Source organism: Theropithecus gelada, chromosome 2, assembly GCF_003255815.1.
Source record: "Theropithecus gelada isolate Dixy chromosome 2, Tgel_1.0, whole genome shotgun sequence".
NCBI classification, from domain to species: Eukaryota; Metazoa; Chordata; class Mammalia; order Primates; family Cercopithecidae; genus Theropithecus; species Theropithecus gelada.
This window is the reverse complement of record NC_037669.1, coordinates 22,503,844-22,530,279: the sequence shown is the minus strand read 5'-3', so window position 1 is coordinate 22,530,279 and position 26,436 is coordinate 22,503,844. Positions and strand designations below refer to the sequence as shown.

The 26,436-nt window shown below is 34.6% G+C and overlaps 1 protein-coding gene across 2 annotated transcripts in view; it reads right to left on the bottom strand.

The window, feature by feature from the left end:
• The window catches only part of ZPLD1 (zona pellucida like domain containing 1), a 42,458-nt gene extending 35,372 nt beyond the window's left edge, over window positions 1-7,086 (bottom strand). Inside the window, exons 1-3 of one of the 2 annotated variants that reach the window (XM_025377501.1) lie at window positions 6,965-7,086; window positions 5,402-5,508; window positions 3,787-3,900 (exon numbers count right to left, since the gene is read on the bottom strand). In XM_025377501.1, the coding sequence (XP_025233286.1) occupies window positions 3,787-3,892 (106 nt within the window). In that variant the 5' untranslated portion in view covers window positions 3,893-3,900; window positions 5,402-5,508; window positions 6,965-7,086. The remainder of the gene's footprint in view (window positions 1-3,786; window positions 3,901-5,401; window positions 5,509-6,964) is intronic. The other variant, XM_025377500.1, reaches the window with a different exon arrangement.
• Window positions 7,087-26,436: the final 19,350 nt, after the last annotated feature.

Below are 26,436 nucleotides of genomic sequence, written 5' to 3'. Positions count from 1 at the left end.
TGTGTGTGTGTGTGTGTGTGTGTGTGTGTGTGTGTGTGTGTGTGTGTATGGGTGTATGTGCTTATGAATATATGTCTGGAAAGTTTGGGTGTTTGTTGCCTAAGCCAGATAATACCTAAAGTGCTAATATGTGTAAGAAAAAATACAAACACAAAACACAAATATAATCGAAAATAGAGGAAGAGACTTCTCCCTCCCTTTTTCTGAGAGCATTTACTTTAGAAAACTTATAATTAGAAGTACTTTCTCCTCTCTTTGAAGTGTGTATTAATCCTTTTGAAAACTAGATAGGATTCTTGTAAGCTTTATGACCCAGGAATGGCTTTCTCAAGGATCTGAGAGCCATCTCTTTGAAATGTAAACATCAAGGGAGATGGTAGCCTTATGTCCCAGTTTCTGCGCTGGGGAAGGGAGCCTAATTTTGATGTGAGCCTTGCTCCAAATTGCAAAACTCCCTCCTGTCAAAAAGATATGAGAAGTTAATTTTTCCTCTGGATGAAACAAATCAGCTAACACAGATGGTCACCCTACTTACCAGGTAAAGAGAGGATTCATATGCATCACAAATGGTCCTGTCAAGTCCTCTTACTTGAGGACTAGTTATTGTCCATATTGAAAACATATGTAATGAATTGTCTCTGCTTGGCTATATAAAATGGCAAGGTTTCTTTCTGTTTTTGTAATCTCTTACTGATTACTTGTCATGTGCATCATATTCTGGTTTAATGCTTATTTAATTATGGAAGTGTTTTTATGTCTCTATTACCCAGGCAGAGAGTATTTCTAGGTTGGGAGAAGATTTTGTTTTTAGTTATATTTCCCCAACAAATAATTGTGTTTTCATTGGAATAATTGACTCAAGAAAATGATAGAATACACTATCAGTTGTTCTTCACCATAAATGTACATTAGATTCATCTGCAGGGTTTAAGCTACAGATTCCCAAGACCACATTCAGAGATTCTAACATCACTTATTTGAGGTGAAACAGGTTGAGTCCCCACTTTAAACAACTAACCCATATGATTTTGATGCAGGTGGTCAGTAGATGCCATTGTACATAGACTTTTTAACATGATTTTTAAAACTTCACCATATGATAAATACTTTTTTTTCCTGTCCTAGTCATTTCAAGGCTCTTTAACATGTCTTATTAACCTTTACAAGTATATAATTACCACACCAGTCAGATCTCTGCTGAGCAGTCTTTCTATTACATGGCCTTCTTATCCATCCATAACAGGGTCAGGGCTTGACCACCCTGCCCAGGCCTCCAGCGACTCTGATGACAGGGAGTCACAGCCTCCCACTACAGTGAGGGAGTGAACACAATTAGCATCTCTCACCTTCTCCAACTCTGTCTTTATCTCTCCTTCTCTTTTAAATCAAACAAACAACTACTACTTTTCCAAGATTAATTCCTTCATCTGTACCGTTGATCGCTTCAGTATTTTCTTTTCTCATTTCATCAATTATTCTTTATTAGTATTTCCATTTTTTGAATACTGTCCCTTTAATCATGTATGCTCAGGCCTCTGTAGTCCCAGGAATTGATTTCAACTCCTGCCTTAGGTTGCTCCTTTCTTTTGTTTCAATTCCTAGTTCAGGTTGCTCATTTCTTTCTTTCTTTTTTTTTTTTTTCAACCACAAAAGTTATCTAAATAGCAGTCTATTTTCATACTTTATATTTTCCTACTCTCTACTCATGGCTTATCCACTGCACAGGGAATCAACTCTCATACAGCCATCTTCAGTTTTGATCTCTCTTCTCAGACCCAGCTCCATAGTTCCTACTACTGAATAGAAAGAAACTGCCACTATATATTCTAAAAATGCCTCAAGCCCATTATTTTCAAACTCGAACTTCTTTTCTAACACATGCAAGTGTCCTGTGTTTTTCTTGTCTGTTAACAACATTAACATCCAGTTGTTCCAGTTAAAAAGATCCTCTAATCTTCCATTTCTCTCACCTCCCAAATCAATTCAATTCTTCTTATCTGCTGAGTCTACCACAAAAATATCTCTTAATAACTGTCCCCTTGCAGTGCTTCCCTTGCCACTGCCTTCAGGATATTTCTTTCTGCCTCTTGTCTATCCTAACTTGATTCTATCTTGCACACTTCTCCTAATGTCTCTTCCTAAAACAAAATGTGACCACATCAAACCTTTAAAAGGTATGTTTAAAAAGACTCAATGACTCTTGATTGCATTCAAAATTAAGAGAAAACACTTTTATTACACTACATAACACACGTTCTCGCCAAAATAATTGTACTTGAATTTACTCAAACTTCTAGCTCTAATTGGTTTACAGGATAGACAGGGAAAGAGGATCCTGTTCAATGACACCTGACAGTTGCAGTCGGCCAAATCCAGTGTCAGAACTCTACAAGACAGATGATCAAACTGCTCAAAGAGATAAATAGCATTTTGTAAAAGCAAAGGGGAGAGGAGAACAGTTATAAAACAAAATGAAATAAAAGATATATCAACAAATACTCTGTGTGAAGATTTTAGAGGCAACTTGGCTGAATTTAATGATATTAAGAAATTACTGTTGAGCTTGTTAGATGTATATGTAAAGGATAATGATTTTTAAGTTCTTTTCTATCACATATAAACACCAAAGCATGAATAATACATTTATTTTAAATATGCTAGAGATGGGAGCGGTAAGGACAAAGATCAAACAAAATTTATAAATCTTGATAATTGATAATGCTGGATAATCAATATGAATGCTCTATTAACCTCTACTTTTATATATATTTGAAATTTTCCATAATAATAAATGTAAAAAAAGCTCATTTTTGATATTGAAAGCCATTAACAACTCTGCCTTAGCATATTTTCCCCGAATTCCTTTAGTCATTCCCACCATGACCTTCATATTTTAGTAACAAACCAAGCACTTACATCCTACGTCCAAGTTCATGAAGACATTCAGACAATTTCTGATGTGTGCTCTGTTGTAGAAATCGCGCTTTATCTATGTAACTACCTACTGATTGCTCTATGCAGGTTTGCTGTTCCACAGCATGCTCCAAACACAGGAGGACTGGCAGGTTTTGAGAATGTAAACCATGGCCAAAGAGATTCCATTTGCATGGCAGACTTGGAAAAGTGTGTCTAATTATCTAATCTTTATTTTGTAAATGTTGAACTGTGGTTCCATTACTTTAGCTAATATAAAATGATGAATACTTAGGTAAAACGCTGAGTAACCTCTCATTGGGTGCAGGTTTTAGAAACCTGTGGGACATGCCCATCAATGTTGCCAAATCTCGTATTTGTCATGACATTCATGGGCTTCTGTGAAATTCATTCTGAAGCTCACTGTGTAATTTGGTGGTAATCATCATTTCATTGAAATAGCATTTTTTTGTATTGTACAATATTTCACAATCTTTTTCTTAAGATTATTCCTAAATAAATATATTAGCATTTAAGAGCAGTTTTTTAAAGTCTGAATTAATTTATGAGAAAAAAGATACAAATTTTGCAAATTTTGAATGAAATTAGTCTCTCCCAATTTTTTACACAATAGGCAATATTTTTCATATCTGTGAGCAGCCATTATAATAATATCAACTATGATGAACACTTTGTATGTTAATATGGATGTAAATTACAGCTCTAGAAATATGTCTTGTCATTTGCCATTTGTTAATATCCACTTAATGTAAAGAGATAGGCCCCATTCTCTATATATATTTAAATGACTTGCTCTTCAAATATAATCACTCTTTCAGAAGCAATTAGAGAATAGATTAGGCTTACACTTACCAGGAAATCTACTGTGGAGGTTGGCATCACAGTTGTAGCCATTGAACTGAGCAGACCCTGGAAGCACTCTAATTGTTAGAAGCAGCAGCAACCGTATTTGTTCCATTGCAAAACCTGGAAAAGAGATATCTATCATGTGGACACTCCTACTTACTCCTTCACTCCTACTTACTGGAAAAACTGAGGCTGATCTCAGCTCACTGTTGGATAAGCAGTCTACATCCATGCAGACAAAGCTCATGAAATAACTGAGGATTATCAGTAGTAAAGGCAGATATTTGGGTTATAACATTTCAATATTGTTTTCATTGTTGCCTTCTGTTGGCTAGGAGTGACAAAGCTAGATTTTCATAGTAGAAGAGCTAACATATAGATCATAAAGTTTACAAAAGGAAAATTCTTTATTATGCATAGGAAGAACTCAAACCAAGTATCTAGCAGATTGGAATAGCATAACTAGGCAGACTAACCAATTTGGAGATGAGTCTACATTTTATAATGCCAACAAATATATAGTCAGAGGAATTTAAATGTTGAATACTTAATTCTAAGAGGAATCTCGATAATCTTAATGACCAAATAACAATTTGCCCTCAACAGAAAAAAATTTCCCCCAACAGAAAAATTCCAGACTACTGCCACTTTTCAAAATCAATGGTTTGTGTGTCATTTTCTTAGGAAACATAGTGATAGAGCAAAAGGAAGAACAGGGAAATATTGTGTGTGTGAACGATATTGCAGTTCCTCCCATGACTGCTCCTTGGTGGGTAGTAAGGACTGATACAGACATAAGAAAACGTTGAATTCTTAGGATAAAGTAATGGAAGGTGTTTTAAAATATATCAGTGTGGGTTGAACAGTTAAATAGAAATGGACTTTAATACTTAAACAACGGTCAGTCTTGCGTTATAATTCTTTTTCTTGGATGCCCATTTATTGGCCTGATAGAGTTAAAACATCTTTCAGAAATACCTAACTTATTCTCAGAGCATAGTTTGTATCCTGAAAAAAATCTTTTGGGTTGGTGGTTTTGGTCAATGCATAAAAAGCAAAAAGAAAATAAAATTGCAAATGGTTTACTCAAATAATTTAGTGCATTTTAAAAGCTAGGGTTTTGGAGGGAAAATGGTGTTTTAGCTGTCCTTAAAGATCTGCCTTTAGATAATTAATCAAGTCTTTAGGAAAAGGAAGGAAACACATCTTGCTTTTGAATCATCATTTCACAATAACTAGTTAACAGTGAATAAGGTCACTTTGGTGAGGATGTGGGAAAGAAAGGTATGCTTACTCTCAAAAATAGACTGAAAAAAATACTAATTCAGCAGGCACTTCCTTCCTTCGGCACTATCACATAGTACTTAGGCACAGATCTAAAGACTTTGGAGAGAACAGCCATATGCCTAGTTAGTTCTGATTGCCTGTGACAGTCCATAAGCAAAAGACTCACACCAGTGGCTGACCCAGACCCTAGGCACTCTTGGCCATACCTGCACCATCATTATCTAGCTCCTCAACATACTTCAAATAGAATAAGACAGTCTTGCTCTTTTGGAGTCTTTGGAAGACACTAGAAAAGAAAGAAGCCTGAATAAGCAATACACTCCACTGCACCCACATTTATTCCATGCCCCACCACTTCCTTCTCATGGTGGGTCTCAAGAACTCCTGGAAGACATTGGAAACTCTAGACCCACACTGTTGTCCCCAACATAGAGTTGTATCCTAAGAAATTACAGAATCAGGAATTTAAGTTGGTGAGTTATTTTGTGGTTCTGAAATGCTTTCTGGCTAATATATTTTTTCACAGGAGAAAATAACATTTCTTGAATGTACACTTTGCACAAAGAAGGCACTTGGTGCCAGATAACTTTCCTGTAGCTGCTCATTTATATTTTTTATAATGAGGGGTGAGATTACAATTATTGCTTCATGTACAGAGAAAAGAATGAGTCTCAGGAAGTGTAAGTGACACGAAAATAAGTGGAGGAACTAGAATTCAACCCTAAGTCTTTCTGATAGTAAAGTTTGTTGAACAAGTTACCTAAATTTCATGTTATTAAATTTAAGATTTTCTTTATTGCCATTTAATCATCAGTCGTTTTCTTTAACTTTTTACATTTTGTATCTTTTAATAGATCTGTTCATCTTATAATGAGTAAATAATTTTTATGTAATTAATACAGTTTGCTTTATAGATATATTTTATAATGGGGCATTATGAGGAATAAAATTATTTTTAAAGAGACAGAAGTCCTTATTTCTCATTGTGAAAACAGCAAAAACATTATTATTGACTAAACTAGACACATTTGTGTTGACCAAAAATAAATGAAAAACTCGTGTCAATTGAAACAGCTCACTGAGAACAAGTAGTAAACTCTTAGCCTCAAAGCTTTAAATCACACCTAAGGTTGTCCAAAAAAGGCATGACACTGTCCTACTCTCTTTAAGAAAACCTACTGCATTTTCATGGGGATTAATACCCTAACCATTTTTTAATGAATAAGAGGTGGAAGTAGAAGGCAGCTTTCTTTAACAGAAAATATATCGATTGGATTCAATAATCCCTTCTCAGCCATTCTCTAGATTTGTCATTTAAAACTCAAGATAAAGGCCGGGCACGGTTGCTCACGCCTGTAATCCCAGCACTTTGGGAGACCGAGGCGGGCAGATCACGAGGTTAGGATATCGAGACCATCCTGGCTAATACGGTGAAACACCATCTCTACTAAAAATACAAAAAATTAGCTGGGCGTGGTGATGGGCACTTGTAGTCCCAGGTACCCGGGAGGCTGAGGCAGGAGAATGGTGTGAACCTGGGAGGTGGAGCTTACAGTGAGCCGAGATCGCACCACTGCACTCCAGCCTAGGCTACAGAGCGAGGCTCAGTCTCAGAAAAAAAAAAAAAAATCAAGATGATGATCATAGACTTTACAAAGTATAAGTGCATAAAGAATAGTACGGTTTGATCTGTGTTTTAATATTAAGGCACATTAAGCAAGGAATTTTAAAAGGACACCCATATCTCTTATAGAGGCCATATCCCTATTTTTAATTTCTACACTCTTGGTAGAGCTTATGACATTTTCAAGCCTTCTGGAGGTTCTTTATAGTTCAACTATAAATTAAAACGAACTGATGAACTATTATCTTGCAAATTTCCTATCCTCAACCTTACCTTCATCATTTCCCCTGCACATGGAAAACCTGAGTATCATCTTGCCGTAGGAAGCTTGGAGATGCTATTTTACCACAGTCCCTAAATTCTTTTCTGAAATTGAATTGTATGGGATTGGGGGATTATGTTAACACCCTTTACATTCCTCAAAAACATATCATCCTGGCTGCTCAGGCTCCCTGGCTCTTAGACAGGTGCAATTCCAGACATGTGTATTTTAGTCCTGATCTGGTTATAAAGGTTTAGTGGAGTTTCTCTTCAGAATGTAGAACCTGGTTCCTGTGGTTTACTCTGGAATAATCTGAGGTGCTTGCTGTCACACTGTGGCTCCAGCAAACTCTTGGCAGAGAATCTGAGCAGAAGCATTTTTCACCTTCTCCACCACATCTAAGTGCAGCAACCAGTGTCTCTGCTTGGATTCTAATAGTGGTTTACAAGAATGACTTGCCTAATACATCCAATAATACAAAATATCAATACCACATTCTGAGATGATAATGGCCTTGAAGATGTGTGTGCAAAAGAGTTTTGTATGTGTTTCTTACTTAGAATCTTCATAAGTTTAAATTGATGGGAATGGGGAGGAGAAGGAGGATTATAAGTAAAAGGTTAAATTTTAAGAAATTCAGAAGTGTTTATACAAAAAAGAGACACCCGTATCTCATAAACTGTTACTAATAGAAGAGGAAATCATATGCTAAGTGACTTGCTGTCAAATATGTCAATATTTCTCATACTAAATTTTCTTTTTAAAATAACTTCTTCCAACATGTAAATCTCTAATTTCTTTGCTTAGAATTAAATTTGGAGTCAGAAAAATATAATGCACTTTCAATTCCTCCTCAATTTTATAGTAATTGATGTAGTTCTGTCACAAACATTGTTCTTTAGATTTTAATGTAAAATAATCTTTGTTTAATCTTTTTATTGAGATCTGTTACTGTATGTACCAGGCACTGTTCTATGTTTAATATTCAACTAATTACATAGATTTAATTTTTACTTATGTTAAAAATGTGAAAACCAAAGCTTAAAGATTTTAATTGACTCGCACAGGATCACAGACATAGTAAATGGCAATGCAGAATTCAAAAACAAGCTTGACATTTGGAATTATTACATTACTCTGTTTGACTTGATTGGAGTTTTTCAAATAAATAAAATTAATGTCCTACTTATTTTCAGAAAGTAAATTATATTAATAATGTATGCTTAAGATATGCTTTGAATTAAATAATTCAGATGATTGAGACAAAATATTTGTTAATATCTACACAATTTTCATGACTATTTCATTTAGGCAGTGAGTGCATAAAGAATATTGTTCTTTTCAAAAATTGATTTAACGTAATACTTACAAGTTTTAAGAGCTGACTGTGTACCAGAGTGTTTTAAGTACTTTTATATGTGTTTTCTAACTATGAGACAGGCAATTTATTCTCCTTATACTGGGGAATGAGAACACTAAGGCACAGTAATCTGAAATAATTTGCCCAATGCTAAGCAGACAGCCAGTGTCAGAATCAGGATTCACGCCCAGAACAATGACTCCAGAAACCACCCTCAACTATTATATGTGGCACTGCCTTCCAGAAAATGATGCATATAATTCTAAATCAAATGGAAATTTGGCAATTTCCTTGGTAACTTTGATCAGTATTGATTTATTCTTGTGTACGCTGTTCAAATAATTACTGAATGTTTATATGTGTCTGGTACTCTCCAATGGGTGGGGAGATGCTAAGGTACAGCAATTAGAAAATTTTTTATCTGCATATCTGCATAGAACTTACATTCTAACTTCTAAGAGAAGTCAGAAGGAATCAAAATCTATAAGTAAAATATAGAGTATATTTGTGAAAAGCGCTACGGAGAAGAATAAAGCAAGAAGAATAGTAGGAAGTTCTAAGGCGGAAGGGAAGAAATGTTGAAATTTTAAATAAAGTGGTCAGAGATATATAACTAACCCATATAAATGAAGCTTGCTGGTGGGGAACATTGATTATGAATAACCCAGATCTCTGTGTCTATAACGTATACCTCACTTGCTTTTTTTTCTTGCTATTTAGGTACTTCTCAAATAAAATAGACTTTCCTAGTGCACAAATTACTCTTTGGGAATAACTTGGACACTTTAAAAATCTGCATTAACCTTTTCAGATGAATAAAGGTGGCTCTTAGTGCCTGAGAAAAGTAATTTATTAAATAGCACCCCTGTGACCTGAAAAAAAAGTGAACATGTTCGAAAGTGCCTTTATCTGCTCTCAAGAAATAACTTTTGCAGAGACAAATGAGCTCAACAATTTATCAAACTTTTAAACTTCCTTAATTTTATTGCCTTGATATAGGCTGATCTGTTGTTATAGTTGGAAAGAAAAATAGAAAATTCAAACTAAATATCATCTCTTCAAATGTTAAACATCAATCTGAGATTCATGCACTTTTCCCCAATAAACTAAAGCTAACTTTTTATCACACAGATTCACAAAACTATGAAACGAGTTCGTTGGCATTGGTGATGCCCCGGTCCTCTCATTCTTGGCTCTCCTCTGCATTTACTGAGCAGCTACTCTCCATAGGCTGCCTTTCCTGCAGGGGCATGGCCTTATACCTGGTGCTTCTGTATCACTCACTCAAACCTGCTCTGCAGAAAAGATCACAACAGTTCATTAAGGTTTAAATTACTGGAAACATTTAAAGTTCTCAGGAAAAAGGAGAAAAAAAAAATGTGCGTATTTTAACAGAGATCAAAGTTTAAGTTAAAGGATGAAACTCTACTCCAGCATTGGACAACTAATAGATCCTAGGTAAACAGGCACTAAAGCCACACAGGTAGGCAACTGTATTGCCCAGTTAAGAATCTTGATGTTACACAGTCTACTCTCCAGGAAAAGTACATATTAAATCACCCTCCAAAATCATTAGTGTTGTTTGTTTCTTTGTTTTGTTTGTTTGTTTGTGAGACAGAGTTCCGTTCTTATCACCCAGGCTGGAGTGCAATGGTGTGATCTCGACTCACCGCAGCCTCTGCCTCTTGGGTTCAAGTGATTCTCCTGCCTCAGCCTCCTGAGTAGCTGGGATTACAGGCACCTGCCACCATGCCCAGCTAATTTTTGTGTTTTGAGTAGAGACGGGATTTCACCACGTTGGCCAGGATGGTCTTGAACTCCTGACCTCAGGCGATCCACACACCCTGGCCTCCCAAAGTGCTGGAATTACAGGCATGGGCCATCATGCCCGACTATAAATCATTAGTTTTAAAGTGCTAAGAATCACAACTCCTTAATAAAGGAACATGTTTTCTGATGGGGCGTCTAGACTGAAGCTCTACATTCTTTATCTTTGTCTTGCACTTGGACAATCGAGTCAACATATATATTTTTTAAAAAATGAAAATATATGACCTTCATTGGAAATATTCATTATTATGTACATATACATTCATTAATGTAGAATGTCCTTGTCTTGCTAAACAAAGAAAAAAACACACCATGTACTTTCGGAATAATGCCTCAAACAAAGCAGGAAATATGTTTAGCCATCAAGAAGACATTCAGAAATTTTATGGCTCTTAAGATTCTGACGTATATCACAAGTAAATATGAAAGCTAAAGGCTGCTCCTAAGAGAAAAACCTACTCCAATTTTCTCTGACACAAACTGAGTGTTCATTTATTTCCCTTTGCCTGCCTTCCTCATTTGTCTTTCTGTTGAGGGTTTTCTCAAGTAATCTACAGCATTTAAATGATCTACAGTGTTTAGAACATTTATTGTAGTACCTTACTTTTGGGGGAGTAAGTGAAATGACAGATTGAACTACGTCACTTTAAAAGCTTTCCCTTAATAATTCACCAGGTTCCTTTTCAAGATATTTGCACATTTTATTCTTCTGAAGTAGCATTGAAGATATGCTAGCATATTGACTTCCTTCCTCCTTTCATGAAGTGTAATCATAACAAATTAATAATAAAATAATAATTTTACTAGTTATCTTAATTGCTAATTTCCCTCTAATAAACTTGATTATTAGTATTATTACTTCAGAATAAATATATTTCTTTCTCAATAGAGATGATAGGCAAAATATTTATGAGAAGGTACAACACAGAAATCAATCACAAGGGACACAATGTCAATATCTTTTGGCTGAATATAAACCCACTCCCCAATGTTCAAAAGTATGTTCATGGGCACCAACAACAAATAACGGCAATATAATTTCACATCTTTGTCAACCCTTTCCTAAGAATAAAACAGCTCTTTTTCCAATAGTACTCCTGTCTTTGAGATTTCTGTTAATTAATTAACTTATTTATTTCACATATTTTTGGTGAGCAGTTTCTAAGTGTTGGACTCAGGGTCCTGGGAAGCCAGTAGTAAGCAAAACAAACATAGGCTTTACTGACACAGAGCTTATAGACTAAAGACGGAGGGAGTTATTAAATTAATAATCAAGCACATTAAAAATGTTTACAAAATATACTAGGCAATTGCTATGAAAGAAAAGTAAAGCACAGTAGAACCTGATTTAGATGGCAGGTGTCAAGAAAAGACTTTCTGAGAAATGCGATAGTTGAAAAGTATTGAAGGACTGAGTCGAGTTAGTCAGATGAAGGCTGGAGCAAGGCAAACTAGGTAGCATTCATCGCATGACCATAGGTCCTCAAATATCAAAACAGTCAATAGTTTGTGAAACTGTTTTGGAAGAAAGTCCATCATCCTGAGCTAGGAGGAGAGGACCAGAAGTTAAGTCTCCCTGTAGGCAGCAGGGCCGGGCTGTACCTTTTCTCCTAAGTGGAATGGAAAATCATTGAACACCTTTGAATTGAGTGCTAGCAATATACTACTAGGGGTGCATTAAAGTAAACATACTGAAAATATTATTTTGAAAAAGAAATAACAGGACTTGTTGCATTCTAGGTGCAGAATGAGTATGAAAAAGGAATCAAGAATGACTCACAAGTTACATTCTCAGAAACTAGGACTATAACAGAGCCTAATACAACCTTGAGACATGGAGATTCCAATCAGATATTGTATTTCTCATCTTTTTAATCTATGTATTTATCCAAACACATATACATCCATCTATTTATCCATCCATCTATCTGTTGTGGTAGTGGTGGACACTGAGTCATTTGGAAGTAAGTTTTAGATATTTTGATCCATATTCCAACACACATCTCGTAAGAATAAGGCCCTTCTTCACATAACCACAATGGCATTATCAGTCTCAAGAAAGTTACAATCCAATATCAAGTCGTAGTCAAACTGTCTCAATTCATAAAAAATATATTACATAGCTTTTCCCCCCAGTCCAGGAAACCCTAAAATAGGCCAAGGAGATAATACAACTAAGTGAAAATGATTATGTATTACATTTGGCTGTTACATTCCATTAGTCTCTTGTAATAAAGAAATTTCCCTTCCTCAGATAACATTTTAAATTTGTAATTCCATGGTCCTACCAGACCAGAAGAATGGGAGAAAATGCAAGATTCTGTCAAATCAGAAATAAAGTGGCATGACGAGTTATTCAAATATGTTAAGAATCAAGAAATGCAAAGTTTAATCAAATATTAAAAGCTGCATGGTTGCAGAGAGAATTGGGTAATGTGTCATTTGCATCTAAGAGATGTTAGATACTTAGATACATGAGCTAGATGAGTTGTGTGGGCTATAACAAAAATGAAATGAATTTCCCTAATTTATTAAGTCCTTACATAGACTATAAATAGGATTATGTTGCTTGATGGCTGCAAATAAGAATCTAGCCATGGTCCCAGCCAAAACTTTGACTAATAAGTAATTTCAGTTAGTTTAGAAGATAAATGCATTTCAAATGGATGAGCATCATTTAACCCTAGGCATATGTAAGCACATGTTTAAAAGAATCAACAATTAGATAAATATTTTAATGTTAAAGAATCTATGCATGTTGTTTGTTTTAGCAGTTCAAATGTGTTAAAGAATTTGACCTACTTAAGTAACCGGTTAGTCTTTTTATTATGACTTAAAATGTGTAACAAGTAAACAATTGAAACTTCTTATGTAAAACTGAAATGCTACCAAGGTTATATATATAACCAAGGTTACATATATATATGTATAGTTATTTAATAAACCTAAGATTGAACAAATTTATTTTTTAATTTTTAAGCATTAGTTAAATGCTTGAGATTTTTTAATAGCAGATAATTAAACTCCTGTAAACATATTAAACTGCCCCTACTAAAAATGTAGTATATTTGATTTCCTTTTCAGTACATCAATCAACTAGTTTTGTATGTAAGATGAAACATTTTTCAAAGGTCACTTAAAAATTATTATTGAATGTTTTTAAGTCAGAATTTGAACTTAAAATCTTGAGGAATGACTAGATTTGGGCCTAGTTTTTTATTTGAATATTAATTCTTAAAACTTTAGAATATATTTTTAAATAATTCAATGTAGGGGATCAAAAACATCATAGTGAACACAAAAAAAAGTGGTTGCTTTGCTTCAGAAGCCATGTTAAATGTAAGATTCACTTCTTTAAACTGTAAAATCATAGACTACAAGGTGAGATGCTCACACTAAGAGAGTTATATGGGAACAAAAACCAATGGAAGCAAATCTGTTTGATATTGTCTCTCACATTTATACAGGGTCATAAATAAATTCATTGACAGAAACAACAGGAAGACTACACATACTATTTTCATTAATAGCACTTCCCTCTTTTTTCCGAGAATATATAGTTGAGTTTGTTAATAAAAATACCAGTTTGATGTGACTTCACTAATTGCATAGAATATCTGTTTCTTCCTCAAAAACATTTTAATCAAAGGGAAGCACTTCAACTTTATAATAATCGCATTAAAAACAGTAAAACTTACAGAAGTTAATATAGGAAACTATCTTTATGATCTAATGGTAGTGAAAGTTTTTTAAGAAAAAAAATGCTTTACCACCATAAGTAGAGGGCTGAGCCTGCCAACAACTTTTAGAGGCTCACTGAGATATTTGTGTTTTCATGTTGTCTGTGTATTTCATGTAACATGTCATTTATGCCACACACCAGGGCACTCCCTTGAATAAATGTAACTGTAGGCTTGGGCTCTGGTTCTCATTCTGCCACTAATTGTATGTGTGCTCTTGGGGATGTCACATGCTGGGTCTTACTGCCAAATACTTCATATGTGAAATGAAGTATTGCCCTAGAGATAAAGTGCCTGTGAAACTATGATGTTTTAGCAACTGGGGGATAAAATAGTAATACGTTCCCTAAGACCACCTTCAAATATGACCTCCTTTATCAGAACGTAGGCTTTACTATTCCAAAAAGATTTAGAGATCTTCCATTGTCTTCTTGCTTTATCCATGACAACTGAAGAGGTGGCAAGAGGATGCATCCCCAAAACACTCATATCTCCCTCTGGTCATTGTTTAAGAGAGAAAATCAGCAAGAGATCTTACAGCCTAATCTCCATGTTGCTAAAGAGAAACATTAGCCCTTCTGCTTTTGGATGATTTTGTCCTTCCTTCCACACAGAAATGGCAAAATTAAAATTACGTGAAAAAAATAAGTCGCTATTGGTGGTATACTTTTATTTCTTTTTCAGTCTACATTTTTGTTTCTCAATGGCCTTTAGGAAGCAACAATCACGAAATAAAATAGGCTGCTGTAATTTATAATGGTACTTTATTCTGACCAAAACACATTTTCAACCCTGTTCTCATTAACGTTCATGATTTTTTTTTTAATTAGTTGTTGACCTGTTTGGGGGGATGTAATGTTAAACTTCATGACCTCACTCAGGAAGGTGTTGAAGCAAACAGAACTGCCTTTGCTCTTTAGATCTGGAAATTGATGTCAAGTGGCTAAATGTTTTTCTTAAATAGTTGCATTATTGCTATAAGTAATATAAAAGAAGATAACTAAAAACATCTCCTGAAATAATAATTTCTAAAATTTATAGCTGCTTGTGAACAATAAAACTATATCCACAAAATATGATACTTTCAGACATGATGAAATCACACCCACAAAAGTTTTAGCCAGTTGGATCAAGTAGCATATATACCCAAAAGTATTACTGAACAATCAATATTGAAATCTGGGAGAACCTAAAATTTAAGCCCTTAGTTTTAAACACTTCAGTTAGCACTACACTAATTGCTTCTATTTTATGGATTTAATAAAATCACTCATAGACAAATGAAGATAACCATTACACAAATCTTTACATTGGAAATTAATAATTAAAAGGAAAGAATTAAGTATGAATTCTGATTTTTTTTTTTTTTTTTTGAGACAGGGTGACAGTTTCACTCTTGTCACCCAGGCTGGAGTGCCATGGCACAATCTCAGCTCACTGCAACCTCTGCCTCTTAGGTTCAAGCCTCTTAGGTTCTCCTGCCTCAGCCTCTTGAGTAGCTGAGAGTACAGGCATGCACCACCATACCTGGTTAATTTTTGTATTTTTAGTAAAGATGGGTTTTCACCATGTTGGCCAGGCTGGTCTCGAACTACTGATCTCAGGCGAGCCACCTGCTCAGCCTCCCAAAGTGCTGGGATTACAGGCGTGAGTCACCTCACCCAGCCCAATTCTAACTTTTAAGTAGTGGCAGTATTATTGTTGTGAAATGGCTCTTTAAAAAATGTTCGTGTGTGTGTGTGTGTGCATGTATGTGTGTGCGTGTGTGTAGGAAATATGTCAAAATGTTAACGATTATACTAATTATACTATTTCAATGTTTGTATATTTGAAATATAATATAATATAACTAAGTTATAGAATTTGCAAAGGATATTTCATCTAGTAGACTTAAGGCATAGAAGTAGAAATAAGACTAACTTATTTAAAGGATCAAAGTAAATGGTGTCAAGATACTGGAGAATGAAAGCATTAAAGGGAAGGAAAATTATTACTTAAGAAGATAGCTAACACGCTTTTGTGTCTTAGATGAAATGAACATAATTCTAAGAAAATTATATCCCTACCATAGTCAAAGTTGGGGATATGAGACATAACGCTAAACATAACTTTCAGCTCCTATCTCAATAACCAAAATGTTCTTTGGGATCTGAAACACCAGGCAAGCTCTAGAAATAGCTGTGAGCCACAGCAGGCAAGCTAAGCTGTTCTAGCAATGGATCTCTGTCAAAGGAAAAGTTACTTTACTGGTGCTAGGACCAGGGGCAGGGAGGAGGTGAGCAGAAAGACGTATTATTCTGGTTCAGATTGCAGATAATGTTGCATTATATCTAGTAAATCAGGACTTTTGGCAAATTTGAACATAAACATTTACAGGCATGAAGACCTCCACCTTTTCTGTATATTATAATATATAATAAATGTCATAATATTTTGGTAAAATTCTATCAAGAACAGTATGAAAATCAAGATTCATCATGGCAAAACTATCTCTACCCAGAGACTTACACAAAAGATGTCATCCAGAAATACATAACTACTTGCCAATTGAATGACAATAGCTGTTTAGTTTGGTCTATTCCTTGGTCAGTGCCATAAAACAAAGATGAAATATAAATGGACTTGAAGAAGATCAGGGATTAGATATTTGAAAAACATAAAATAGTCAAATTTCCTCCTGTATGTGATATTTGAACTTCTAAATAAATTAGCTTTCTTCACTAAAAAGAAATCAAAGTAATGGAACAACAACAACAACAACAACAAAATAAAAACAGCTATTTTTCAAACTACCTACACACCCTGGAGAGTTTTACTAATTCCCTGTTCCACAGGCCCTGCTGAAAATCACGGGATTAGATTAGAACAATGATTTGCAATGAACAATGTGCTAGAATATTGGTTAATGAGTCAAGAGCAGCATTTTTCATGAAACAGAATAGGATAGCATAATATAGGAGCAAATAGAAAGTATTGGAATAGAATGGAACATCTTAGAGAGCAATGTGTATGTACTGTATTCGTAAAATATATATGTACTTTGTATGCATTTATAGGTGTGTATATATTAGATCACTATGTAACATATCTTACCGTGTGTCATAGTCAAAAAGTTTAAAAGCTACTGATTTAGAACAAGACAGCAGCATGGTACCCATGGGCTGAATCTTCCCACCCACAGACAAGTTTTGACTGGGTTCACAGAAGAAGCAAACAAGAGGAAATTAGCATTCCAAGACTGAACACTTACAAGAACAATGTTGAGAGAAAATGTATTTTCCCAAGTTCTAGGTAAAGACTCAAAGTTGGATTATAGAGTTTGATTGATTCTTCAGTTGTGTGTGTCTTGGGAGGATGCTTGTTATAAATATATTTTATGGTAAGGAAGTAGAGGAAATAGATATATGGCATTCATTTGTGAATTAAAGGAGAAAAATATGAAGGTACCTAGAAGGAAATTTGTATCTAGAAGAAAATTTTTCACAAAGGGAAAACTTGATGGCAGAGAAAGGAAATGAAAAAATATGTATATTCAAGAGACTGGAGAGATGACGACAATTTATAACAATAGTGTTTTCTCTTTTGCTCATTGATGCAGTATTGTAATTAATTCACAGGGAACAAAGTCTGAACCATCGTTTCCTTTCTGTTTCCTGATGGATAAAAGAAAATCATCCCCTTACATAAAGCAGATAATTAATGACTATTTGTAAACAAAGGATTAAGACTGACATCTTTGGTTACTTTTTACAAGGATGAATTAGCATTGGTACACAGTTTCTCCTGTAGCACTCTAGTAAGAAACCCACCATTTCCAAAGCAGCTACCTAGGATGGAATATGTGACCTACAGCTGAAGAGTAGAGAATGGGCTGCAGGTAAAGCAAACTCCCAGCCTTTCCATGGCTAGCACACTGCTTACTAGCCATGTTAACCAATCAATTACAGAGCTGCCCAGCACAAAATAGGACTTTTTAAGAGTATGCATTGCCACCATTGAAAAATTCCACACTGAAATCTCTAGCTATCTCTCCGCTACTTGAGACTCACCTAACTCATGAACGTTAGGTGAGAAATCATAGTCGAGGTCCCTCTTGTACTGTAACAATGTCAGAAAGCCACTCTTTGAAAGTTGGTGTATGCTTAGAAAATGCACATTTATTTTAATTTTTAATGGAAATAAGAAGGTGAGTTTCCTGGAGAAAAAAATATTTTAAAAAATCATTATGGAGCCAAAATAAAATTGGAGGATTAATATTCTGTGTTTATAGGAGAGATCCTTGAGTTAAGATAATATAATGGTCTGCATCCTAACTGCTAATTTGAGTTACCTGAGGAGTTTTAAGAAATATGAATGTCCAAATTTCTCCCGCAGTGATTCCAATAAGCGTTTGAGATTACGAACTACTAAGATAGAGGAATAAGGTTTTGCTATACTTGAGATTCCATTTCTAGTTGTCTTTTGTTACTGGTAAGTATATTTACTTTTCCTCACCATGACTCCATAGCTGGAATCTGAAAACAGAACTTCCAAGAAAGGATAATGCTCCCTGATGCTACAACATGGCAGTTTAAGCCTGAAGGAGTCAGCCAATCAGCAACATCGCGCGTTTATGAACCCACTGAAAATGAATTCAGTTTGTATTTCTTTGATAGAGTTCTTACAAATAAAGTGAAAAGGTTTGGACCAAAAGTAAAACAATTGTAAGGAAAAAAAATGGGATCCCTCTTCCCACTGAGAGACTCGCTCTCTCTGTGGCTCTTTTCTGATCAAATGATATAACATTTTGTGCTTTCTTAAATAACCATGACATTTCACACCAAGGTTGATGAATCCTATAAATAGACTGCCTGAGCATGTCATGTCCCTGCTTGAAACCCTTTATTATTTTCAACACCATTCAGGAGAAAGCTCTAATTCCATGACACGGCAAAAAACAACAACAAAAAAAAGTTCTTATCTGCCCAATAGAATGTTTCTATTCCCTATGCCCATCGTATCCACTCTAGACTTACTACGGTTCCCAAATTCAATAAGTTGTTTTCTGTGTCCGTATCTTTGCTCACTTTACTGCTTCCAGCTATAAAGCAGCTCTTCCCAAGCCCGCCAACCCTCCACAAAGACATCTCTCTGTTCAGTTTTTCAAAAATCTTCCCACGCTCTTCTTTCAAGACACTCCTCTATCAAAACAATCCCGTCTTGCGCATAGAATTGACCACTTCTGTATTTTCATCAAAGTCTATGCATCATTCTATAACAGCAGTTCTAAAAATGCTATGCATTTAGATCAGCATTTCTCAAAGCTGGCACTATTGATGTTTTGGGCCAGATAATTCTTTGTTGTAGGATGCCATAACAGCATTGTAGGATATTTAACAGCATCCTTGGCTTCTACCCATTATATACCAGGAATAGTTCCCCCACAAGTCGTGACACCCCAAAATATCTTCAGACATTGCCAAATGTCTCCTAGGGGGCAAAATCTCTCTTTGGATGCACATCTTTGTTCTTTCCTAGTAAATCTCTAAGCTTCATGACAGGAAGAGTATTATATTTGTCTTTGTATTTAGGAGCTGCTAGAGTGCCAGATCCACTGCAGATTTTCAAGTAATGTTTGTTAAATGAATGATTACCTTGCTACAAAGGGGATAGTGCCATATCATCAAAATGTACAAAATTAAGTGTGTCAACATTTAGTCCTCAAGATAATGCTTTGCTGTTTAAACATTCCATCATTAATTAAATTAAACTTTTCAATTTCATCTAAACATCAATCAAACTAAAATCATCAAATCAATCTACCCATCACTAGAAATAATGTATATTTATTTTTGTATGTTTTTAATACAAAAGAAAATGGGACTTGGGGTCTAGAAATTGATTTGAAATTGTACCCACATATATAAAACTCACATTAAAAATTGCTTGAATTTAGTGAGTTCCTTGGTTCAGTTTTTTTTAAGTCTCACTAGTATTTTTATATTCTATAAGTAGCTTTAATTAATTGGTTCACTTTTTAAAACAAGGTTCAGCTGTACATTTTATGCCCTGTAAATAACTTTGATTTTTATAAACTAAAAAAAGTAAAACAATACAATCTTCTACTAAGTCTCCTTTACACTTCACTGACAGTGATGGCACACATTTTAATAGAATTGATAAATAATTTTAGAAAATAGAAATATATTACCTTACTTTTAAGTATTTATTCAATAGGTTTCTAATTAGAATTGCTCTGCCAAAATTCAAATACATGAGCACAAATACATAATACACTAATGCACGAAAGTTTTTTAAATGTGTGTACTCTATGGATAACAATTTTAAATCTCTAAAAGATGAGTAGTTTTTAAAAATTATTCAATTATTATAACTTATTACATGAAAATTGTGATAAATTACATTTGAAATATAAAGAAAAGTTGGTCACAAATTCTTTCCAATTCCATAATATTATATAAAGAAAAATGATTTAATTTCAAAGTACAATTCATGTAATATAAACAAGATTTATATTCTATCATGTAATGATGGTGTGTTCAACTGAGAGATAGTGTAGTTGTAACTCTGGCTTTTCTCAGAAGCACATATGAGCAAATATCATACTTTAAATTCTAATGGATAACAATTAGTGGTCTTCAGTCTCTCTTACTTTTTGAATGGTGAAATTTTAGATTCAAGAACTTACAATGTTAGTGAAAGGTTCAAGTTAATCTCATTTTATAGAGAATCCTAAGTTTACAAACAAAGCCACTGACAGTTTCATTTGGCCTCAGGTAACTTTTAATCAAACTAAATATATTTTTGAATTCAGCATCTCTATTTTTCACAGATACAAAAATAGAAATAACAAAATTATTATATTGGTATACCTTTAACTTTACTATTCTTGTGGCTTAGCCACTTTACAAAACTTTGGTTTCATAATTTTTTAAATATTTTTATCACTTTCCAAGAAAAAATCCATAAAGCTCCATGTATATAATTTTGTTTTTTTAAATGTATTTCTTGATGTTCTAGGATATCTTATTGTGACTTCCAGAAAATTAAAATGTAAACCAAGGGATAGGTAAACTACAGCCGGCAAGCCAAATTCTGCCCATCACTTATTTTTGTATGGTCTATGTGCTAAAAATTGTTTTCACATTTTTCAAATGGTTGAAAAAAATCAAAGGAAGAATAACCTTGCATGAAAAGTGAAAATTACATGAAATTCAAAGTATAGTATCTATAAATGAAATGTTATTGGAACACAGCTTATCTGTGTTTAAGTTTTCTTTGGCTGCTTTTGAGATACAGTAGCATACTTTAGTAACCATAACAGACACTAACAAAAACTAAGATATTTGCGATCTGGCCCTTTACAGAAAAGTTTGCTGACCCTGCTATAAACAATTAGACTATGACTATAAACCACACAACATATAAATCTGGGGGACAGGACACAATATATTTCTAAGGAAATTCATTTCAGCAAATATTGTCTTTCAGTACACTCTCATTGATATATTCTTTTGTAAGCCTTGATAAAGGCCATTGTCCGTTAGCAATAAAATACCATGATGTTCATTCAAACTGGTGGAATTGATCAGCTGCTTTTTTAAGGTGTACCTTTCTTTACCTCATCATTCAAGTCTTGAGAGTTTGAAATTCCTATAATTTCCCACTTGAAATCAACTTAGACATCTAATAATAATCAGCAGTGACTCTGAATCTGTAAAATTCAGTCTAGTGCTTTACTTTATCATGTCTTGGTAGAGCTGTTGTGTCTGGCTTCCAGCTACACCATTTTATGATGAAGACAAACACAGCAAACCAGATCAAGCTTAATTAATAGCCTTGACCTACTTTACATTCCAGCTTAAATACAGAAAGAAAATAAAGCACAAATTAGGTAAATTAACCAAAAAGATGAATTCCTTGCAAGCAAACATTTCTGAATGATACAAAAGATGATCATTCTCTACTCACGAACTTAATGTTATTCAGGCTGCTGAAAAAGCTATGAAAACATGTATCTTTAGCCATTTACTGTTTGATATCATAACTGAATAGATTACAATCTGAGCATCTGCTCACAATTCAGTGGTTCAAAAGTTACGTTTAAAATAAGGAGTCCTTGCAAAAAAAAAAATTCAGTGGTTTATTACCTCTGCATTATGGGCCCTTTTAAGGGGAAAATAAGCTTTAAATGTCTTGAAAGAAATGTAGAATCTTCCCTTAGTTCCCAGAATCATGAAAAACAAGTGAGAGAGAAACAAAGAAATGTAGAATTTGCTGTAATATCCACCATGATCTTGTTACTATATTACATGGCTATTAACAATAATGATAACTTTGCGTGTTTTTTTTGAGGTTGTTTCTGAAAAATCTGTAAAATGAAAATATATACAACACATTTTTAGATTTTTATATTTACCTAAGTATTATACTAGTAAAGAAAAATAAAAACTTACACAGGGAAACTTAAAAATACAAAACTAGGTGCAGTTATTCAAATGGAAGTTCTGAAATGTGTCACATGAGGGAAAGCTAGTGACTGAAAAGTAACATCATAAAGAGAGATTTTCAATTATGTATTAAGAGAAATATTAGATGTCTAACTAAATTCAACCTCTTCGTTATTGCTACCAAATTTATTTAAACTGACAGTTTAGCGCTGTTTTTGATTTTCCTTTTTATTTGACCCTTAAAGTGAATTATAAGAACCAATTCAAAGGAGCAAAATGAATAATGTCATAACCCTGAAAACCCAAAATATCAGTATCTCAGATACACAAACATGGTCTCTTCCTTAACACCAAAAAGTAACTGGTTTTTCCAAAGGCAAAATGGAAGAAGCCATTGGAATGGAAGGAGCCTTAGAGATCACCCAAGAAATGGAAATCACAATGTTTCCCCTTATTCATAAATAACTTCTCCCAGGTTATGGGAGATTCCATGTCAATTTTAACAATACTAGGCTAATCATTAGAATAATTTTTATTTAAAAGAAAATCACACCATAATCACTTTCAATTATCATATCATCATTGTAATTAGAGATGATGCCACACATATCCAGCCAGCTTCTCTGGTGCAATAGAACCCTGATAAGAAATCTAAAATATACACTGTTTGCTTCCATTCATGGAGCATGTGTGGGCTGTAGCCTGCTGGCAAAGTCTGTGGTTGGAATTCATGTCTGAAACACAATGGTGTGGCAAATCCTGCACAACTTTTGACCTCAAGCCTCAACCTCAAGATTGAAGAAACTGCCAAAAGACTCGGTCCTTTCTCCAAATATAACACAAATATTTGGGATAAATTGAAGTTTACAAAATACAATTTTGTTTCTATCTTCCTGCACCCAAATAGGGGAAGATGTTTGTAACCTCCTTTTGCTATATTTAAGATACTTCCCAGGCCAAATTTTAACCATCACTGGAACCACAACAACTACAGGAGTTTTACTGGACGTTGTCTTGTGTGTTAAAGAGAAAACGTTATTAAATTAAACTGAATCTTCCATGCTTAGTAAAAAGGCAGCATTTTTAGTCACTTCAGGTGGCTTCAATGCTGGGCACTTACCCCAGTCCCTGGTTCTGTGGAGTCAGCTGTCCTCCATGTGCTAGGTTCTGCTGCATGTGGCTGAGTGTTCAAATGCCAGACCTTACCAAACTTTTTCAGAAAAGAGTCAAGCCTTCAAATAAGAGAAGAGCTGGTCTTTTTGAAATGTCTTTTAAAAAAAAAAAAAAAGAAAGAAAGAAAAAACTGAATTTTAGACAAGCAAATGCTTCCACAGGTCTCACAAGGTTTTATAAAACCAGTCATCACCACCATGAAACCTGAGCTCATCTTTTAGGGACCTTTGTTTCCTTCTATTTCTCTTTGTTTTCATTTCATTCCTTTCCTCTTTTTTTTCCCCCTACCTGTGTTTGATCTTGTATTTTATACTGTACAGATGTCGTGAGTGGTATATGTGAAGTGAGCTATCATCAGCCTGATGAGGGAAAGCCTGCTGAAAAAAAATCATAAAGAAACAAGGCCTGGGATTGGAAGGGGAGCTAATCTGCACAGTTATCAATGTCCTGTTGTGCTTCGTGAAAGATGCCGGGCCCTTTCAATACTACATTTCATGTAGTGATGAAAACAGGATATGGAATATCACCGTGAAAACTTGTTTGATTGGAATAATAATGACTAAGAGGCAGACAATGCAAACAAACCCAACAGGACCCAATTGTCAAGAGGAAGCTAGACACTGAAACTGCTTCATAACCTCTGCTTTTGTTTAGGGGCCTCCAAGCAACTCCCACCTCCACCAGCCTTTGGAACCTGGGACCCAACTGGAAGTCATCTAAGCATTCCGCTCCAAAAGCTATTATGATTCCTCTTTGGAAAGAAGAGTGGGAAGCTGGGATACAGGCACCACAGCGAACACTTTTCAAGATGTTTTGGCCATAGTGAAGTAGTGAAATACTTTGCTGCTATTTTAGTACTGAAATGCACTACTGTGCTTAGGGATAATTGTGTGCAAGATTGAAGCCTTTTGTATTGAATCGTATTACTCCATCTGCCATTTAATAATGATGGCTACCCTAAAAAAAGCACATTGCGCTAACAGTAATTCCGCTGGCCTACACCTTTATAAGATTTCATTTTATTCTATTGGCTCAGGGTACTTTAACAACATTTACGTTCTCAATTACCTCTGGGATAGAGGCAAGCTGCCTATGGCTACTGCAAACTGAGATTAAAATCTAAGAGTTCAGCCTCTTAAAATTTCTAGTCAACCCCCTGGACCAAACTCTTACCCTAAATGGTAAATGATTTAAAATCTAATGTAACCACTAAAAATATAATAGCCAGAAACTATTCACACTGCTTTCTATCTTCTGTTTAGTGTTGAGTGAGAGCTTGGTACTTTCTACACCAAACAAAACCAGGCTCATGTTCTGCAGGGAAGTGTCAGCTCCATGAAAAAGCATACTTATAATACTAATCTACCCATGAACAAATGTGAGGTGCATGAGTCTACTGATTTTTCAAATACCTTTAATATAATCTGTCTTGTATTTGAGGGGGTTAAGCACTCATTAAAAACATAAAAACATTAATGTATCAAATTATTGCGTGTACCCCCAAATATGTACATCTATTATGTATCAATAATAAATAAGTAAATAAATAATTTAAGTGATCATGAGAAACTTTTTTTAGGTCTTCCTGATTATGTTGACAGTAACTGCAACTTTTTCTCATTCTCCAGAGACTCCTGTGTGTTTTACTCTATAATGAAGCATCAAGCTAGATATTTTCAAGCAATGTTTCAGGTTTCGCTTTGAACGCATATCCATCACTTAAAATGAAAATGCAACAGGTTCAAGTAGCAATTAACAAATTCTGTCATTTATAGAAAAATATCAGTAGCTCTGTCCTATGAGAAAATGAGCATTTCATAAATATTGAATACCACTACCCACATACTCTACAAGTTGGTTAGCTAAAAAGACAGTAGCAATTCCACTAAAGGCTTTCAGCAAGGAAAAGATAAAATAGTTGAGATAAAGTAGCTGACATTATTTGTTACTATTTTACTTTTAAAATGTGACGAACAACAATGTCATACATTTCACAGAATTTCAAAGGAAATTTTACCAGTTATTGGAAAACATGGAGCCCCTTATCAGGGAGATTTCTTGTCTTACAAGCTGGGTGACTTGGCCGAATATTTGATTAGTTGTACATGCATCATATGCTTTATCAGGGAATAATTTTAGGCATATGAAATATTCATCACTATCTGATAGCACCAGAAGTGGAAAGCTCAGGAGTTATCCTGTCCAGAAAAGGACTTAATGTTTCATAATCAGAGGAAAAGTGACCAGTGCCCTTTAGTTCCCTAAAGAAGGCTGAATTTAGATTAAGAAGGCATTCTGACTGGTATCTATTTCTTCAAACTAAATGGCTCATTCCTGTCATCCTTTAAAAGTCATATAACTAAACTCTCAATGACTGAATTACTCCAGTTGGAAAATGAAAGTAAAAAGCCCTCCTTGTCACAGGGAGCTGTAAATTAAGGATCGTTAGTAAGTCAGTACTTTAGGATCTTGCTTATGGGAGGATTATGTCCTTTACATTATTCAATATAAGCACCTTTTCAATATGAGAAAAGCAGATTACATTTTTTCTTTAAAGCAAAGTTTTAGATTCACACTAAAACATCACATTATAAAACAAATGTAAGAAATTTGTATCTCTAAACCCCTATGCTTCATGACGTTTGTAGCATCCATCGAAATGTTTAGCCTCATTTTCAGAGTTCCTTTGTTTTTGCTTTACAATGGGCCTAAACTGAGCAACATAAATATATATTTATATTGATTTTTCATTTGGATTGAAGTAATCAGTTAATCCAGCAGCCAGAAAATAGTTTTGAACATCAGAGATCCCACCGCCACCCCCACCCTGGCCCAGCTCACTTTACCTTTTATTTTTAACTAGTATGTTGGTATCTCATAGACACAGTGTAATGACTTTCTTGCTGCAGACCTAAATTATAGGAGAGCTA